At 44.6% G+C, this 20,054-nt stretch overlaps 1 protein-coding gene across 2 annotated transcripts in view; it reads left to right on the forward strand.

Moving 5' to 3' along the window:
* The first annotated feature begins 7,347 nt into the window (after positions 1 to 7,347).
* Positions 7,348 to 20,054, forward strand: part of LOC119011466 (dipeptidyl aminopeptidase-like protein 6) — a 90,191-nt gene continuing 77,484 nt past the window's right edge. Inside the window, exons 1-2 of one of the 2 annotated variants that reach the window (XM_037084617.1) lie at positions 7,348 to 7,471; positions 7,634 to 7,710. In XM_037084617.1, the coding sequence (XP_036940512.1) occupies positions 7,654 to 7,710 (57 nt within the window). In that variant the 5' untranslated portion in view covers positions 7,348 to 7,471; positions 7,634 to 7,653. Of the gene's footprint in view, positions 7,472 to 7,633; positions 7,711 to 16,632; positions 16,705 to 20,054 lie in introns of those variants that run through there. The other variant, XM_037084618.1, reaches the window with a different exon arrangement.

Below are 20,054 nucleotides of genomic sequence, written 5' to 3' on the forward strand. Positions count from 1 at the left end.
GTTGGGAAGTGTTAAAAAATTCAACAAGTGATCATTTTCATTGTTTTCTATTTTGAGGGTTCCCAGGGAGGGGATGGTTGTCAAAGACAGGGAGATTTGGAGGGAGGCGTTCTGGGATTTACTGATGAGGTTTAAAGCAGCATCATGTAGAAATTCATATTGTGCAATTTGGTGCCCCCCCGATGTTTATGATTGCAACACAACTGTTGTAAATACAAATCACAGTTCTGCAACAATTTGTCAATTGTATTCTGACATTATATGACAACTCAGACAGCAATAGCCTGCAAAGCTAACGCAACCTCAACCAGAGACAGTGGCGCCTGGCTGTGACATGCTAACGGCTTGACTGAGCTGAGACTGAGTCAGTTGACAACTTTGCTGACACAAACATTGAGCGAGTGCAACAGCGGACCTGAAAAGCCTTCCTTCCCCTGCTTCTCAGAGCTGCTGTGAGAGCGACTCCCTGGCAGCGCTCCGAGCAGAGTCAGCTAGTGAAGTTAACTCGCAACTAAACTTTCACTTCTCAGGAAACTCCATAAATCACAGAGCTGAGGTGTCTGGAGGAGAAAGCCAGAAGACATTTTCTCCATACAAATGATCCAGTTTCACCAAATTCAGTGACAGTTGGTGGTGTAATTTTAAGTTGAAATAGTTCCATAATGTTGCTTTAAATCAGACTTCTAACCGTGTTTATAGTCCACAATACCTAACACGGACCTGACATGGGTCGGTGGGTCGTGTTGAGATATATGAATTATATAATATTAAGAGCTTAATATGTATGAAAATGTGAATACAATATATTTTTTTGAACATTCTATTGTTGAATTAAAATGATTTGCCCTGTGTAAAAGAAAAGCTTGCTTTTCCAGGAAAATAAATAAAACACAATGCAGCACATAAGTGACAATGACATCATCTCTGGTTTTCGTGGTCTGGTACTGAGCAACCCGAGGCCCGATACCGGTCCAGGGCCCGTTGGTTGGGAACCCTGTAATGTACTGTATTTGTTCTCAAAGAACAGCTTGAGATTTGGTTCGGGGATTAATGAGATAGGATGAACTGCAGATTGACTTTTTAGTAAATGGAAGATCTAAATTAAGTTTCAAAGCAGAATTTTCTATTGAAAACTAATATTTGATCTTTTTTATGCAATAAAATGAACAATTGTATTTGTTGGAGCATATCATGAAAAAGACAGTTCTTGTATTATATGTTTTAGAGAGCAATTTGTCCTCGCAAATTGTCAGAAACGGTCTTTATTGCCTTATTGACGAAGGTTCTCAGTCATCCACGTCATGGCAATTCTAAGAACAATTCTAAACACTGTTGGGAAGTAAAAATGATCCAATAATCACAAGAGACTAAAGATATCTTAGAGAAGTCTTTGTCTGGTGGGAACACGCGTTTGAAACAATGCTAACCACTCAGATTTATCTTGCAACCCCTTGTGACCACCAGGTCGGGAACCTCTGTATTGATTGTGATCGTGGCTGATGTGTTAGAAAGTAAAATGTGGCACAGGGCCGCTGACCTTTGTAACCGACCTCGATGAATGGCGCCACGAGCAGCAACTTTTCTTTCTCTGCCGTGAAATATTTACACATGCAGGACAGGTTTGTTTTCTGAGCCTACAGAATCATAAATCATGAACCGCAAATCACCACCGTCTCTGAGCCGAAGATTCAGCAGCCCTGACTGTGGCTGAATGTGCCCATGTACAGTACGGTGAAGATTCACAGTGTCTCCCTCCATTCATGGTGATGAATGGTCCCTTTCTCTTTGTCAAAACAACAAAGCACGCGCAGACAAAAGGCTCTGATGATGAGTAATTGTTTTTGAGCTGGAATATGTAGACCTTTGTGTGTTCAGAGTATTTCTGTCAACGTGAGATATTTTGCTCACTTTTCCCTTTATAATCCCTCTTCATAAAGTACATAAGGCTTAATGCGCTGCCAAGGTGATGCACGATGCCGGCCGTCCCCAGAATAATGCGACGGAGCAACAGTATCTCCGAGTGGTCGTCTCCTTTCTGCCTGGATCTGATGGGAGTGTTGATGGAGCATCTTGACCTCTTGTCGTCTATAATTGACAGCGTTTTACGTGCATTGCAGAATCCAGCCGGGATGAGAAAACAGAGAGATTAATCTGTGCTGCATGTACCTGACATGACAGGCGTTTACTCAGAGTGTACGCACGTAATGTTGTTTGCTTAGCTCCTCAGAACAAAAACACAATGTTGCGAGCCCACTCAAATCTGTCCAAATCAAATCTCTCGCAGGCTTATTCTGTGTACTATCTTGTCTCCGCTCATCCTCCTGTTGACAAATTCTATAATAAAACATGACAGTTAGCACATAGACCGGGGATGTTATTGAATTGTTGGCTCGTACTGAAGATTAATCTGGGCCAACAAATTCCTTGTGGCGTTTTGAAAGAGCATAGCCCCTAATGGCATGATTTATCCCCCTAATACGGCCACGTCACCGGCTCTGGGTCGAGATTTCCTCACACCAACATGAAATTGTCATATTGCACACCGTGCGATGAGTGTTTACCATGCGGGGCACGAGTGGAAGCTCTGACAAACAAATGGCCACATTGCATTTAATTGAGCGTCCCTAATGCTAACGCAGATTCCACAAAACACATTCCCTCATGTGAGTTATTTTGGAGCTTTTTCTCACTCTAAACTGTTTTCTGACACAGTTTCGATACACACGGTCACACTTTGTATCCTCCCAACAGCCAATCTTCCTATCTACTGGAGACAAATGGCTCAGAGAAATGAGGAGAAGAGGTCCCACTTTCCAACAGGCGCCAGAGAGAGATGAGGATGCACAATCCAAATGTAATATACAGATACCGATGTACCTCCTGCAGGAAGTCCGTGGACACTATTTCTATGTAAATTCAGAAAACGTAGTCCAGTTGCGGTCCAGTGTAATTACTGTATAGATGTCAGCAGTGTGGCTAAACAGGAGCTGTGTGGACCTGCACAGCTGAAAGGCAATCCGACAGGAAGTCGCTCTTCACCACAACCTGAGATAAAGAGGCTGGAAGTTTGAGACCGGGCCCTGAAAGCTGATGCAGTGCTGTGGGTCTGTGTGTGTGTGTGTGTGTGTGTGTGTGTGTGTGTGTGAGCGCTCTTGTATGTCAATCTTTGTGAGAAGCAGGTTGAGTTCAAGACTATGCAAAAACTCAAGGACATTGTTGCAAAGTGGTGGCATTTTGGTTTATACTTAACCGTTGAAGGGTTAAAGGGACAATTTGTAAGATATGGCCACAAAAATTCAACCACACACCTTCTCAGTTCAAGTTCCTCTCTTTTATGGAACGTAGACGAGCTAAATCAACTCATTTACTCATCAAAAACAAACAACAACAAACAAACAATCGAAAACAAACAACAGAAAACAAAATAAACCTCACCGAAACAGTCTTGATTTATCTTTCCGCTGGGTTGAAATAAATCCACAATTTACAAAGTAAGATGTGAAGATATTTCCAGCTCTACATGCCATTTTCACCTGTGCTGATGCGTGACTCTGTCTCGTTCCTCTCCTGCTGCGCGCCTCCCTTCCTCTTCTCATCCCTTAGTCATATTCCCTGTCAGAGCTGTTGTAAATCGCCTCCATACTGTTTCCCCTGTCTTCAAACTGACCTATGATGGTCTCTGAGGCTGTGTTCAATCCTGAATCCATGTCCACTGTCAGAATCCTAAACCCTGTTGAGCTGAACTGAGTTTAGGAGCCTGACAGAGTGACAGGCCCTTGGTGAAACCATCATCCGAGGTCCTGGTCCAGGCTCCATGGCTAACTGAGCCTGAGCCAATTAGGCAAGCTTTTTAATTGTCACTGAGTCAAAAAAACATAGAAATTCAGTCAAATATTGTCTGTTTCACTACTGCAGCAGCTGAAATGTTCCTTTCTTACAATAAACATTGTGTATTTAAATCTACCTTAATCGCAATCTCAGTCCACAACAAATGCAGTTTAGTGTTTCAGTCCTTAAAACTATAGAGCTGTTTTAGGATATCATTTTTGCCTACCTTACCCTTTGTAAGGTAAAAATGTAGAATATTTAAAACTTTTTGTAGATGTTAGTCTTCCAAAAGAAAAAAAGTGGTCTTGTGTCAGAGATGCATTTCTATTTTGGGGATTTGTTGACATGAGAGATTAATTGAGATTAACATAAAATATAAAATATTGCTGCCTTTATAGTTTAATCTTTTTGATGGAAGTTCTTTCTTCTTATTAGCGTGGTATTTTTTTTGCTTCAAATATATCTTATTTGATCACGAGCACTTCAAACATCTCTTCAGGCTTTATACTTGTTCCCCCTCTCTCTTACAAAAAGGTTTGTGGAAAGTGACTCGGCCCTCCAAAGTGCTACTCAGCAAGTCGGGCACTACAAATGTATTTTAGAGGTGTATTATAACTCATGTTTCTTCTGGAAACTGCGTTCAGTAATTCCAGTGGATGGGGGGAGTGGAAATGAATGTCAGTGGCCTCCTGCTGCTGTCTGCCTTCAGTCTTATGTCACACCAACTTCATGTGAGCCCTTCAGCAGCCCACACATCATTAAGAGTGGGGTCTTTTTGAGCTCATGGCGTTGCTTCCTCTGGTCATTCAGGTCATTATCACTACAGGGCTTGGCGTTCCACATGCAGCCGGGGTTCCCCAAAACGCACAATACCAACCCCAGAGATCCTCAGGTCCATTAAATCAGTGGCGCTCGGAACAGAGATTTATTTATCGCTTCACAGCCCATGTGGTCAACTTTGTGATAATCTAATGTGGGAAAGGGAAGGCCAACTGGGAGAAAAATTGGATTTTCAGCGAGAAGTCTATGATTTATTCTGCGTCTAGATTGCTGTTTCAGAGGTGGTGATGGAATAAATAAGTCATATGCAAATCTTTGAAGCCCATTTTGGAAATAAATTTGCCTTAGCAGGCATGTTTGGTTCGAGCCTTGTCAGTATTAAAACTGTAGGAACTTTGGATTCTTCCTCCCAAGGCCAAAAAATATTCCAAATCCTGCTACATCAAGATGTCAAAGATTGTGATCTTGAGCACATATAAAAAGCAACCACTGGCTGACCCATATGCTGCCATGCAGTATGTCTATTTTTTAAATGTCCCAAGCGATTTGGCTTCACCTAAATAAAGTGCTTATAGACCAGAGGAGCTGAAACAATATCTGGAAATTACAGCAGTGCTCTCGCATACCATCTGACAGGATATGCTTTATTGATAAAAGGATCTTGTGAACACAGATACTTGCAGTGGTCAGCTGATTTCTTGCTATAAAGATGTAATTCAGTACAGACAATCAGTCAGCTGAGGGCTTCACCTTTGTTGCAACGCAGTTCTGCAGAGAAAGAATAGAAACGAACAATGAAGCGATGCAGGGAAGGTTAAGTTAGTGATTTTAGTAAGTTGGTCTTCAGTTTTTGGATTAACTTTCGCTCCAAATTTGCATCATAAACGCTTGTTGTGTTCTTAAACAGCTGCAGGTGATTCAAGTCGTACCAGACTTTGGTCGTCCACGCTTCCGAGGTTGCCTCTCTGTTGTGATGAAAGTATAAAGCTCTTAAAACACAGACAGAGAAAAAGACAAAAACAGAGGAGCATCATGATGCACATCTGTTATGCAGATTCCCCCTTGTCCGTCCACCCCTGAATCCATTTCATCTGGCCGATTTCCAATTCATCCGGGCTCGGTGTAGCTCAGCTCCTGGTCTAACAAACCCCCTATACTTCACTTGAGCATTCCCACAACAGTGTAACAACTGTAATTGGTCTCCTGTGGCTTTAGAGCCCCTTGCCTGTTCTTCCATTAACACCACCACAGAGCTGCCTGGCTGCTGTCCATGGTGTTGATCTGTAAATGATGGCTTTGTGATGGAGGATGCCTCCATGCTGCTCAGCCCTCTGCCACACAGACACACAGAGAAGACAATGCTTCATACTTTCTCCTGTCTCATGCATGATTGCCTTTCTGGAAAACACAAAAGCATCATGAAATCTTCTTCTTTTTGAAACTGTGAAACGGTAGGAAGCGAGATTCGCCTGGGAGGTGATGCACCGACAGCAAGAAGTTCTCACACCGGAGGAAAACACTGATATAAATGTTGTATTTAAATGAATTTGTGATTAGTACTTGGATCTGCCACCAAAGAGCAGCAACTGTGGCTGGTTCTGTTGCTTGATTATCCGCCAAGAGGAGGAGATATGTGGATTTTTGTGTTGCCTTGTTACTTTATCCCAACAGGGAATTGTCATACTAAAACTGCGTGTCTGTGGGTATTATATACCACATTTCTGCTGCTCAATTATTTATGATCCTACACCAGTGCAATGCGGCAAAAAAAAAAAAACAAGAGTAAGGGTTAGAAAGAAAGTTGGGGATCACAGAATAGACTTTTTCTCTCCACACCTCCTCAAACTCTCCAGAGAGAAGTACTGAGGTTGCCTTCACTGGTCATCAGTCATGTTCCTTGTTGTTATTTCTGATTTCAACATCACACAAGTCTGCAGAAGAAGAGGAGGTGGATGAAACAATCACTCCCCCCTTTGCTAGGGGATTCACACACATATCCTCAGCTAAATATCAGTCATATTGTTCTTGTTAACAAAAGAAAAGTCGGCCCTTTTGTTCCCTCTAATTAGCTGCAGCTGAAAGTTGGAGAAAAAGTCCCCAGCCCCAGATCATTAGTATTTGCAGAGTGCGCCGCCGCTTTGCTCCCTGTGGTTTCACTAAATTCACACTTTACTCTCCCTAATGAAGTCTTTTGCATCCCTACCTCATTAGGCCTATGGAAACATATTAACCGCTGAGGGGGCCAGAGGGTGACACGGCTCCCACTTTGATCACCACCCACCGCCAAAAGCGTCTAATTGCCGACTCGACGCGGAAGTTCAGTGCCCTCAGACGGAGAAAAGGCACCGCGCAGGTTAGAGGCTGTGCGCGCAAACACTCCAGCGGAGTCAGATGTCTAAACCTCTCCCGATGAGCAGAGGACACAGAAGTCTGAGCTGATGCTGCGCCACAGAGGCGCTCCTAACTTGTCACAACCCCTCCTCGATATGTTCTGACACGCTGGATGGGGCGTGAACGTCTCCAAAAGGCGCAGATGAGAGCGCCAATACGGTCTGTTATTCAACTAAGTGGATTGAGTTCGCTACTTGACGGGGACGCGTATCCAACCTACCGATAAAACGTCTCCCCTTTTTTCCACTTTCTGGCTGGCGGATCAGCTCATTTTTTTTCTTGTTTCGAGCAACACTTCTGCACGTAGCTAAAAAAGAAAGTTCCCCCGCAGGCTGAGAAATCGTCTTGACCGGAAACTTTCTGCTCATCCTCTGAATGCGCGCACTTTGCACAGCCCGTTTCCAGAGAGCCAGCGCCTATAGCGCTTTGATTTAGCACCGGACCACACTGTGAGAAGGCGTCACTACTACAGGTGGGTGGCGTTTCATCTGGAATAACCGGGGCTCGGGCGCATGCAATTATCAGAGCGAGGTTCATCTGGCGAAAAGAAAAAAAAAAGAAAAAAAAAATCAGATATTCTCGTGGTTGCTGAGAGTCAGAGAGAGATCAAAGCAGATCGTTCTTTGTGTTGCAGGCTCTTTTCTACGTGGGACCATGAACTCATCAGCGGGTGCAGGGAACTACCGCAAAGCATCCGCCAAAGGAGACAAGGTAATTTATATGTGAAGCCTCCTCTGTTGCTCACACTTCTCTCCTGGAACCATTACGCATAAAAAAAAAATAAAAAAAAAACAGAAAAGAAAACAGAAAAGAAAGAGAAAGCAAAATAAAATCCACCTCGGTCTGTTTGGCGCAGCGTTGTTGGAGTACGGGAGACGGTTTTTATTTCTTTCTGCTGTGGACTGAAACAGAAGACGATCAGAGTCGGGTTGCATGTTGTTGAGTTGCTTGGCTGTTGCTGCCTTTTTGGGTCCGTTCATCTCGATTTTGAAACTTTTTTTTTTTCCCCCTGCATTTGTCACAAATGTCACTCCGGCTACATGTTCAGCGTTTCGCGTGCGTAAACGTGGAGACAGCGAGTGCCACTGTTCCCTCTGCTGGAGGTCTCTCCAAATCCTCACTCGACTCGTTTGATAACTTGTTTGCAGACTTCACGGGCCAAATCGGGCATCCGTCTGCGGCTTGTGCAGTCAAGCCAATTAGGCTGTCCCGATAAAAGTCTGCGTGTAATGTTCTATTCCCTCTCAGCTCCGACTTGATGTTTTCTACCAACTTTCGCTCTGTGCATCTGCCAGATTACCTACTTACTTCGGCTGAATGGGGCGCGCTTTTCTTTCCCTGCGTTCTCACAAGGCGAGGAAACGTCTCAAATCAACCCAAAGGGAGTACAAGAGAGAAGAGAAAGAAAACATCTCGTCTGCCAAGTGATGCCCCCGCAATAACACTCCCATAAAGCCTTTTCTTAGCAACACTCAGGCGAGAGATCCGAAGTTAACTCGACTCACACAGGCAGAGGCATCGGTTGCTGTTTTAATAAGGGACCAAAAATATGTGGAATCAGTCTCCCTCCGTGTGTCACTCTGAGGAGGAGCTGTGAAATATTTAATTTGCGACAAATCTCTCTGCCTCTAGGGGGCATGTCACCCCCCCATCAGAAAAAAAAAAAAAAAAAATCAGATCACAGGCTTTATATCTTTTTCTGTGAGCTGAATTAGACCTATGCCTCACTCAAGTTCAGTCTTTTAGAGATGGATTCTAATTCTTCTGGTTTGCAGATTAAAGGAGAGAGGTCTCATTCATCATGAACGCACCAAGAACAAGGTGGAAATTCAGTATTTTGCTCCACTGGATTCATTTAATCACATGCAGATTTCACAGCTCTGCGTGTTTTGTTTGATATAACTCAGTCTTGTCAAAATGTGGATGGGTGGCTGCTCTCTGTGGGCGCTCACTCATTTCGTCACGGATTACACTTTGACTCTTGATAACATCCCATGCTGGAGCTAGTTTGCCCTCTGCTGGAGGCACAAAGACGCACAACCGGCTCCTGATCAAGCATCCACCACAGTCTTTTCCTATTTGTCGGCATCTTGACAGATTTTTTTCTCTCATTACTCGGGCTTTGGAAAGCCTCCAGTCACTTTCTCTCACACAGATTTCCACGACTGCGATGAGAAGGATACCTCTATACATCCCAGATTAATGCTGACTCCACTTGCTCTGTGAAATGAAAGGCCCCCCCCCCCTCAAAAACCCTCAACACAGAAGTTTCTGTGACCAGAAGTTTGACTCTTAAACGACTCCCAGGCACAGCCTATTAAATTCTCACATAATCTGTGTTCAATTTGCATAGAAAAGAAATCATTAAGTCTGGCCGTGGATATCCGAGCTGCCCTCCCTTCTCGGAGGATTGAGCGAATTTGGAGAAAATGCAGACATGTCTTCGCTAAAACTCATTAAGGCTGATGTGGTTGTTATGATCCTGCCCTGAGAAAGAGAGAGAGCTCTGACTTACTGACACTGAGAAGCTGAATATGCATGTATTCTTTCATAATTATCATTTTCTTAATTCCCCTTTTTCTTCTCTTTTCTTTGCTTTGATAAATCTAATGCGGCAGTCATCGAAATTACACAGGAAATTTACTCTGAACAAACTGTCTTTTTAAAGCCTCAGTCCGGATGAGGAAAAAAACTCCTCAAAAGCTCTTCCATTAACAGGGCAAGAAATAGATGAGAACTCTGGAAGAGTAACAGGGGAGGCGTCCATCTCCCTGGATGGACACACATGTAACAGATGACAGAGAGATTGTAAACATGTGTGAGGAATACATCTGTGAGGATGTTGAGCAGCTGCAGGTGTCGGCAAACAGAGCGGAGCTTCCTCTCCACCGTGGAGACCTGGAAAGAGGACAGACATAAGAGCAAAATCCAAGCTAATAATTTACACAGACAGACAGACAGACAGACAGACAGACAGACAGACAGACAGACAGATGAGGAGAGAGGATGTCCCAGAGGATGAAGATCCAGATCTAAACATCTGGAATTAGGCAACAACAGCTGGGGGAAGAGAGAGAGAGAGAGAGAGAGAGAGAGAGAGAGAGAGAGAGAGAGAGAGAGAGAGAGAGAGAGAGAGGTCTGTAAGGAAAGAGAGGAAAGAGATACCTGCAGCTCTTTTCTACAGGTGCAGGGCAAAACATGAGAATATCATGGATAAATTATCATTTCTTTTCTGTAAATTAATTCACTTGACAGTACTCCCATAGATTCTCAACGGGGTTCAGATCAGGTGAGTTGGCTGGCCAATCAAGCGCCGTGATGTCATAGATCAGCAAACCAGTTACTAGTCGAGTAGGAAAAGGATATCCACATCTCCACGCAGCGCCGTGATGCTGATGACCGTATTCATTTATTTATTCCATTATTTCTTCCCCTTATTTCTTCCACATATTCCTCTTAATATTTAAATCCCCTAGCGCCTACATTACCCACAATGCAACACAACCACTGAGTTCCATCACTGGAGGCAGTTAATCAGATTACAGTCAGCTGCCTCTGGAGCTACAGATGGCTTGACACCACTTTGTTCTCGAATGCATTTGTACTCCCCAAGACCTGTAAACACATTTTACTGTGTGAAATTGATGGAGTTGCCCTTTAAAGTTTGTTTTGTCTTACTCACTGCTCGGTTAGTGGTTGCTAGAACTTAACACTCTGGACTGAAATTCAGGTGTTTTACATGCAAAGTGTTCCTACAATTACATTTTTATTGATTACTGTGTTGATGACAGTTATGGCGCTTTAAGCTGTTCGCTGTGTTTGTTGTCGGATCATAAGCTGCCAATGCTTCTGCCGCTGTGCTGAGGAGTTTTTGATGTTTTCCATCAAAAGATTATGTTCGCAACTGCTTTTATAATGAAATTCTCACCCAAGAGCATAAACAAATCCCAACATCCAACGGTCCTCTGTAGAAACTCGGCTGCTACATGGACCTGTGTGTTTGCTGTCTCTTGTATCGTGTAGCGTTTCAGGGCGTTGTTGCTGTGAAGTCACAGAGAATCGTAAGCAAGCCTCTCATTCATCATTTTTATTCAGCATGCAAAGTGCATCTCAGATCCCCCGATTAAAAGTGAGTCAGATGGAAAGACGTGGCCCAGATTGAAACGGTGGCAATCATTTGTACCTCCTACACCGCGGAGCAGAAAACACACTTTGTATTTTGCCTTACGGTGACTTGTCTCATCTGTTGTGGTGGCTGCCTCTGGTGTTGCCCGTTGCCTGACACTTTCAAGGCCAGTGTGTTTCTCCTGAGTCTAGACTTCCATCATTTGCATTTGCTGAGAGACTGAGAGGCTGATGGTGCTCTCTGTTTCCAAGATACGAACGCTATTGTCTCGCTCTCTGCGGAAATCTCCCGCGCTGCTGTTAACTGTCTCGAATGTTCGGCTCGGTCAAAACTTTCGCAGAGGCGTCCGCAGGGGGTCATGATGCATGTTCGTATTCAAGTATTTTCCATGCGAAGATCGGCGCGCTAATCTGTGTGATCAGGTTTGTTCGGAGGCGAACCTGTATCAGAGCTGTTTGGAAGGAAGTCTCAAAGATATTCTGGCACCCTGAGCTGAATTCTAAGGCTCCCTGGAGTGGGATTGTACAGACAAAACTTTCACTGAGATGATTTGTATGCAGCAGGAATATGTTCAGATGAAATGCCTTTCAAAAACATTCTGTATTCATCCAGTGAGCCTCTGTGTTTCTGCACTGAACCATTGCACTTTGAATTGCCTGCTTTAAATGTTTGTATTGCTGCCCACAGCCGCTATTAGCCGTTTGAAAATGACTTTCGCTTTCCTGATGTGCGCATATGTACGTATACGACGCGCACATCTCAATACCGTCTGTTTATTCCCGGCAATGACCGTATTGAGAGCGATAATCTGGTGGCAAACAATAGCACTTTGTTCAATGAAATGAAATTTGGAGACAGAGAAACAACCAGGGGACGCATGGCAGCGAGGGACAACACCATTCAGCAGCACTCATTTGTCACCGCTAACTGCTGAGCGGAGGGTTTGGCTCTCCGGGGAAGGTTTGCTGTAGATGAGAGCCATGTTTATGAAAGCTGTCTGGGTCCCTGGCCACCCTCGAGCACCCAGAGTTCTTCATCCTGGACACAATCACGCTCTTGCATTGCTCCCCTGGGGTGCAGGTTTCATCCGTGCCTGTCACCTGTAACAGATGACCAGATAGAGCTCCGTCTGGAGCGAGGCCGCTTGCATCTCGCTGATAAAGACATACTGAAGCCCGATATGCACACATTCCTGGACTCATTCCAATTCTGACAAACAGCGTTGTGTTCTCTATTCATATCTTTGCACCGCTGCCCTTCCCTGAGCTCAAAGAGGTGCAGGTCTGAGAAGAATACCAAGTACAGCAGGGTGAATCCGTGGGATCCACAGGGAGGAGCACTGGTGGAAGATGTTCGGGGCCTTTGAGGCGATTAGCCGGGGATAGGTGCTGCGGCGTGGCTGAAGGTCAAGATCAGAGCCGGGCTGAGGACATGGAGGCATCATGGGACATACATTTCTGAAATGAGTTTAGATTACACTTTGATGCTGCACTGGAGCACACAGACAGAAACTAATTCACAATTCTCCACAGAAACTCTTTGAATGTTCATTTGGGTTTGGACCGTAGCGCTGCAAGTTTGCTTCAAGAAACATTCTGTAACGCTTCTACCTTAAAATGACAGCTTCAAAATCATTTCAATGGCACAGTATCTTGTTATAGGGTGACTGGTCCCAGTCTGTCTCAGTCACTCTGCTCCCTATCACTTGTTTCCAGAGGGTAGGATCACAGCGTTACATACATCCGTACTTCAAAATACAAGTTTTCAGGCAGAGGATTGTTGTGATGTAGGCAGTTTTGTTTGTACCTATCACCTACATTACGCCTGACAAACTGTTACAAATGTGGCATTTGCATTTATGACAGTGGTGTTGCACTCAGAAACTCTCTAGAATCTCTACGTAGTGTTGCTTTAAAGGAGACCTTAAAAGTTACAAAAGTTAGTTAAAAGTTACACTGCTCTTGAAACGCCTGGTCCCGCCTTCAATTCTGTAACTTTGTGACATCACACTATGTCACCATGTCACACTTTTACATATTTTATGCACAGCAGTTAGTTTGGCATGTAAGAATTGAGTTAGCACAGCTCTCTGTTGCTGTTAGTGGTACTGGCTCAGGCATGTGTGAGCTGACCAATCAGAGACTGGCTATTTGTAAGGGGGGAGGCCTTAAAGAGACAGGAGCGTTTAAGACAGAGGGGGAATAAAGAGCTGCAGCACTGGACAGTACAAGAAAAGTGATGTGTTTTAGAGCATTGAAGCATGTAAACCTGTACAGGTAGTAACCCTAAATAAAGCGATGAGGCCGATAATAAGCACAATATGTCTCCTTTAATCTCTCGCTGCTCCCAAGAAAAGAAAAAGGAACACGCCACTGGGGATGATTTGCTTCTTCCAATCCACATACGGCTGTTTGGTGTTTACCAGCCTTATTTATTGATCAGTTTTATGATTTATCAGTTTAATTCAGCAGCTGTAGACACCAGTTAGGCAGACACCCTTAGATAAGCCAAAACCCAAACTGATGATTTCATTATCCCTGTGGCATCTGGTGATAAATCCCGCTTTCTCTCTCGATCTCCAGAGCCATATGCGCTCGAGGCGTTTCCCTTGAACATGCTGATATGCGTGATTTAAAAACGCACACTGTCATTGGGATATAAAGTAACGCATCTTCTCCGGTTTGTCTGCACCATCGATCACCGGCTTTATTAATGGCGTTGTTTTGACACTGGCTTTTAAAGTGCTTTAATGGCGGCCCACGTTCTGCCAAATCAGCAGGAGGTGACAGACGGAGGGAAATTAGTCAATGAGTGTAAAATGGCGCCGCGTAGTAAAAGTAAACAAGTAAAGAAATTCAAGACGTGCGCTGTTCATCTTCTGTCAGCGTGATGAAACACCACATCACCTCCGCACTTCGCAGCAATAACGCCGCTGACCTTTTGCACTAATTGCAATTACGGTGACTTACTGTGAGCCCGCAAGGCTCATAATCATGGGAGTGTATGTCAGGGCTGTAAATGTGACAAAAAACGCGAACGCGGGAAACGACCAATCAGGGGCTTGTTTAAAAGGACCTTGGGAAAATGTCACGGCACAAAATCAGCTTGTTAACAGCAGCGGCCACGACTAAAACCGCCATGTCTCGTATTAACTCAAAGGACTTTCTTCGTCGCCGGCACAGTCACCAGAGCAATTATTCTCTCCGATGGATCTCCTGTGGTGTGCATGCAGATATGAACTTTAGATCATCTTTGTCCTTCCTGTAGAGTGTGACTTTACATGTTGGCCCCTAATGAACACGAAAAACAGCACTAGTTGCTCTTTTGTTCTCGTGGTTTTTTTTTTGTTTTTTTTTTTTCATCTTCCCACGTCTCATGTCATTTTATCACGCGGCCTCACCTTTACAGAAGTGCAGCTTTTTATCACCTGCTGCTGCCATCTCAGGTCCATCGCCGACATGTGAAAATACGAGCCGTGGAGAACTCGGCAGTCATTAGTGATAAACCGCCGCAGCTGCAGGGGGAAGACTCTTGCTTTAAACGGGTCCATGAGTCACGGTCAAAAGAGAAATTCGGCTGACTTTAAATATAAGTATTTATGAAGCGCCGTGAAACCTCAAACCAGCTCTTGCCACAGGGTATAAAACATACCGCTGTCCGTGAAATGAGAACATAGGCATTTCGACTTTACTTTATTCACATTTCCAATGAATAATTGGCAAGGTCATTTTAAGATAGTGCACACATTTTTTTTTTTTCCTCCTCTCCATGAATGTTAAATTAGAAAGCAAGCCTATACAGCTGTGAAGTGTGAAAAACGCAAAGCACCGATCTGAAACGTGACGGTGCTTTAATGACTTTGCAGCACATAGTTTAGATCTTCACTGCTCACACTGCTGTAGCATCTTGATCCACGCACCAGAGGAAGACTGTGAAATACTACTCCCTGCCTGACCCGCACTGGAGTCTGGGATAGCCTTGAGATTCACTGCTCTTGGAGCCTTCCCTGTAGCCGTTTCAGTGAATGAGTTATGAATGCTTTGCTGTCTGCGCCGGTCTTCTCAAGGCTCTGTGTATGTTGCCTCTGGCTTTTGTCACATTCACTTGAGCGGCTTAGATTAAAGGGGCACTACGTGGTTTTGGAAAAGAAATTCAAACTCTGAATTTTTTGTACAACATTAATGAGGTAATAATGCAATCTCTCTCACTTCTGTAAGTGAATAAACAAGCTGTTCTCAGAAGGGAAATAAGGTCTGCAGAACACTGTTTTGAAGCTAGACAGGTGGCAGTGTCCGCCACATATAAACAGAGTAAAACAGTGGGAAATTGTGTTTCCTTTAAGGTCAGTTTGTTTATTTAGGCATAAAAAAGTCAGTTTTATCCCCAGAACTACACAGTGCACCTTTAGACAAGAATCCATTGAGAAATATGACTAGTTCTGGCTTTATAAATCCATTTCATCCTCTGTTTCCTCACTGCTCCCATGCCGTGGTTTGCTTGTACAAACTGGTTGCTCAGCCTCAGCCCAGAGATTCAATACACGAGGCACAAACACTACATAAATAAAGCAGCAGGGTGGCGCGTGCCAGGCTCCTGTCCTGTTAGCATGGCTTGATGGGTGTGTGTGTGTGTGTGTGTGTGTGTGTGTGTGTGTGTATGTGTGGTGGTGGTGGAGGGGTTGTATTTTATGACATGGGAAGACGGGCGGCATAAATATTACTCGCGCTTAATCACAACCCAGCTGCAAAGACGACTGAAATTGATCCATTTCTTGGTAATATGTGCTCACACTCTGATTAGAAACACACACACACACACACACACTGGAAGAGGAAAATGCCTCGCAGGCAGTATCGGTACTGAAAAACAACTTGCATTTATTGTTTATATATATATACAGTATGTGTAAGAAGTGTGTCTGTGCATGTCTTATTTTTCTTACACTGTTGAACTCTGCACTGATGAAAGTCTTCTTGAGAGAGTTTTAAGTGTGTGTGTGTGTGTGTGTGTGTGTGTGTGTGTGTGTGTGTGTGTGTGTGTGTGTGTGTGTGTGTGTGAGAGAGAGAGAATGAGGGAGGGATGGTGTAAGGACGGGAGAGATAAGTAGCATTTGGAGGAGCCTGAGCTAACCCCGCACCTCCTCCTCTCCTCTCCCGCCCGATGTGGAGGCGATGCCAGCGTCCGTGTGATTGATTCACCCTGCGAGGGGAGAGAGAGAGAGAGAGAGAGAGAGAGAGAGAGAGAGAGAGAGAGAGAGAGAGGTGTCGTGGTCGGGGCTTCTGGACCCCCGGGTCATCTTCTCCCTCTCTCCTCTGAGCCGTAGGGGAGGGAGGGAGGGAGAGGAGGAGGAGGAGGAGGAGGAGGAGGAGGAGGAGAAGGGGGAGGAGGAGGAGGATTGGGTGTAGTGATGGTGGTTAAGGGATAGTGAGGGGGGGACTTCTCAGACACCTCCAGCAGCTCCAACTTCACAGCACAAAAGGTGTGAGCACAGCGAGGAGGGAAGACAAGTGGCACTTTTCAGCATGTCTGTCCTCATAGCCACCCAGCTGAAGATAGACACCAGCACTGCTTCCAGAAGGGTAAGGGGGGGCCCTTTTAGCATGCACGGCACGCTGTGGGGGAATGTCTGTGTTTATGGGTGAGTCTCCTGCTCCTGACAGAAAAGGCTGCTGGCTGTTGGTGATTAGAAACCGGACAGGCGCGGGGGTGGTGGTGGTGGTGGTGGTGGTGGTGGCGGTGATGGGGGGGGGGAGGGAGTGAGCGGTGGGTCCTGACGTCCCTGCTGAGGATCTTGATGGACAAACGTTTCCCCTTTTCAATTTGAAATCGCCGACTTCTCTAATGAACGGTTGGTTACATATGCTGCAGAGTGCCTCATTGTTATTCTTTGTGATGTGTTGCCAGTTAATGACTTCGGTGGGAAGTGGCCACCGTGGGGAGGGGGGGTGGGAGTTGGATGGAAGTATGTGTGTGGGATATTTTGCATCTCTTAAATGATTGCGATTCTGGCTGGAATGTCCTGAATTTAAACATTTTGTTTACTCTTTGCTCACGTGGAAATCATTCAGACGGCTCTGAGATCTGCTAATGGCTCATTTTTGGATAAATGCCGACGTTAATGCTGCTCTCATTCTCGCATGCAAACGTGCTGCAAGGGGAGAGGGATGAGAAGTTAGAAGTTTAGGACAACTTTTGATGTTTGAGAGCTTTTTTTAGTTATGAAATATTTAACTTAATACACAATCTGAAGGTATTTGTCACAGGTTTCTTGTCATTGTTGGACACATGAATGGCACCTAAGTCAACACAAATAATCAATGGCTCAGAGGACTTGAGATGCATTTTATGTTATATCACGCAGCCAGTAACGGAATGAAAAAAGAGTGGGAGAAGCAGGGCGGTTCACACTTCTCATGCGATAAGCTCCTTCATTTCTTTCTCCCGCTACACACTCCGGCTATCTATTCCCGCACAAACACACATGTGACAATAAATTCTTAGTGACACGCTCTCTTGTTCGGTTTCCCCGCTCCCTATCCACCCCCTCCCTCCTCCTTCCTCCCTGCTTCTCCTCCTCATCATCTGCTTGCTGCCACAGCTCAAACGTGGCCACGCTCTATTCGACCACATCAGCCGACATTAAACTCCATTTTCCTCACTGACTTATCTGCTACCATTTCAATTTGGGCTCACCGCACAGCTTCCCCCCCCCCTCATCTGTAATGTGCTGGAAGATTCAGCACTTATCATCTGTGGAGGAATAATAACGTGCCAGTTCCGACAGGCAACACGCTCAGAAAAGCAGTTAACAAAGTTGAATTTTGCACACGGCTCAGTTTCGAAATTAGTTTAGGGGCGAGTTAGAAAATGAGAACCCACGGGAATATTTAGCATAATGTGAATTTCTGGTGTGATATTCATAAAAAACGCTGCATGACATGTGTAATCTAAGAGTCTCCGTGTGTGTTTCTGGTGGTTTTATTAGCATGTTATCAGGTAAATATGACCTGAACTGAAGTCAGCGACTGGCTCAGCGATTTGTGGAGGCCTTCTGCTTTTGTGTAAAGCAGGCCACAATTGTAATTAAGTGTCACGGCACGCATCGCAGGTAATTGAATTTGCCGTCGTTACACAGCCCAAAATGAGCCACGTGCTGTAATGTAGTGTTAAGGTGTACTTCGGTGATAAGGAACGTATTCCTCCGCACAGACTCATTGACTTTGGGCTTCAGTGAGGCGTAATTAAATTTTGATAAACACTGACAGAGGAAGATGTTTCTGCCCCGGGAGCAATGAGTGTTATATCTAGACATGTTTAATATAACTCCGTGATACAGATGAGTCATGAGACACACACCCTGACGTTTTGTTTCACCCTGACATTGGTTCACTTTAATTTGAAAGAGGAATATGGAGATTAGTTATCTCTCCATCTATTCGTCTGTAGGTTTGCCAGTCCACCCCTCTATCCCTCTATCTGTACATCTTTGCCATGGAATCAGGGAGTTAGCTAAAGTACAGACAACTATCACTGGATAACTTTGATACTCGAGAAAACTTGAAAACATAGCGATTCTCAGAGGAGTTCGGTTGTCGACAGCAGTGGCTCTGCTCAGGGATTTCTAGTTGGGTTTATGGATCTTTAGTGGAAGTTAAGAGTAAGTCTTGATTCTGAAAATGTGTGTATTACGTTAACGGGTTCAAATGTGACTGAGTTATGGCTCTAAGAAGGAGTGTGGTTTTTGATGCAAAGTGCAGGAATCTGGCAGTAAGTATAGCAAGTGAAACAACATTATTTACGAGTCCAACAGAACCAACCAGACCAGCTTGACGTCTGTTTAGCAGCCTTGTATTGGAACAAGGTGCCAACGAACCAGAGCTACAAAAAGACGTTCCCAGTTTGGGCTGACTCAGCTAGCTGCACGGCTAACTGCGCTAACAGTAATTATTAGCAGTTGGCGCTTACTTTAGGCGCAGAGCAGCTGGAGGACATCAGAGGAAAAACTAGAAAACTTTTTTCAGCATAAGATGGGATCCGGTTGTGACGTAAAGTGCTGTAAAACTGCCTTCTTGCAGTACACAACACCTGCTCACCCTGATAACATGGCTAAAAATAGGCATTCATGGTGCAGACTGAGGCACCACTCTTCCTATCACAAGTCGGCACCGTCAGAATGATTGTGAAACTCTTGCTCTTTGTATTAATGTTAGTAATAGTTACCTCGCACAATTTAGTGGGAGCCAACCAACTTATATTTTCTCTAAGCTCTTAGCTGCACACTGGTTTAGCACTTCGACACACGTTTTGTTGCTACATCCAGTTGCCTCAAGAGCAAGCTCCCTGAAGCACAGGGCCTGAAGCGACTCTCACTTGATGCACCCAAAAATGCTTTTTGCCATAAGCTGACATTGTAAAAGAAATGGCTGTAAAATGGTCAGTACATTTTTTTGAGTGCCAAAACCCTCATTTCACTGTCAGAACTCGATCCAGTAGGTCCTATAACATTTTGAATTAAGTTAGTTGGAGGCTATAGTGGAAGTTAGCTGGCTCAGCTGGAAGAAGTTTAGTGGACACCTCGAGGGGCTGGGGGTAATTTTCTGCCCACATATCCAACTTTTATGGCTTCATGCACCACAGAGCAGCTTTCATAGGACTGAACAGAGCCCCGCCTTCAATCCTGTATCCAGTTTCATTATATATCCCTGGTCGAGAGCCTCTTTGGCCTGCGCCTGATAATAACGGCCCTTGGAAAGTGAAAATGAACTGAGAGGTTTCAGACTAATTCACATTTGGGAATTGGTCTGCTGATGTCAGGCTAACATAATGTTGCTTTAAAGTACCAACTGTGTCACAGCTTCCACTGCTGCTGCTGCTATGGGCCACAATGGTCAGTGGGCCAAATTACTATAAGTGACTCCAAATTGCTCCT

This window comes from Acanthopagrus latus, chromosome 21 (assembly GCF_904848185.1).
Source record: "Acanthopagrus latus isolate v.2019 chromosome 21, fAcaLat1.1, whole genome shotgun sequence".
NCBI lineage: Eukaryota > Metazoa > Chordata > Actinopteri > Spariformes > Sparidae > Acanthopagrus > Acanthopagrus latus.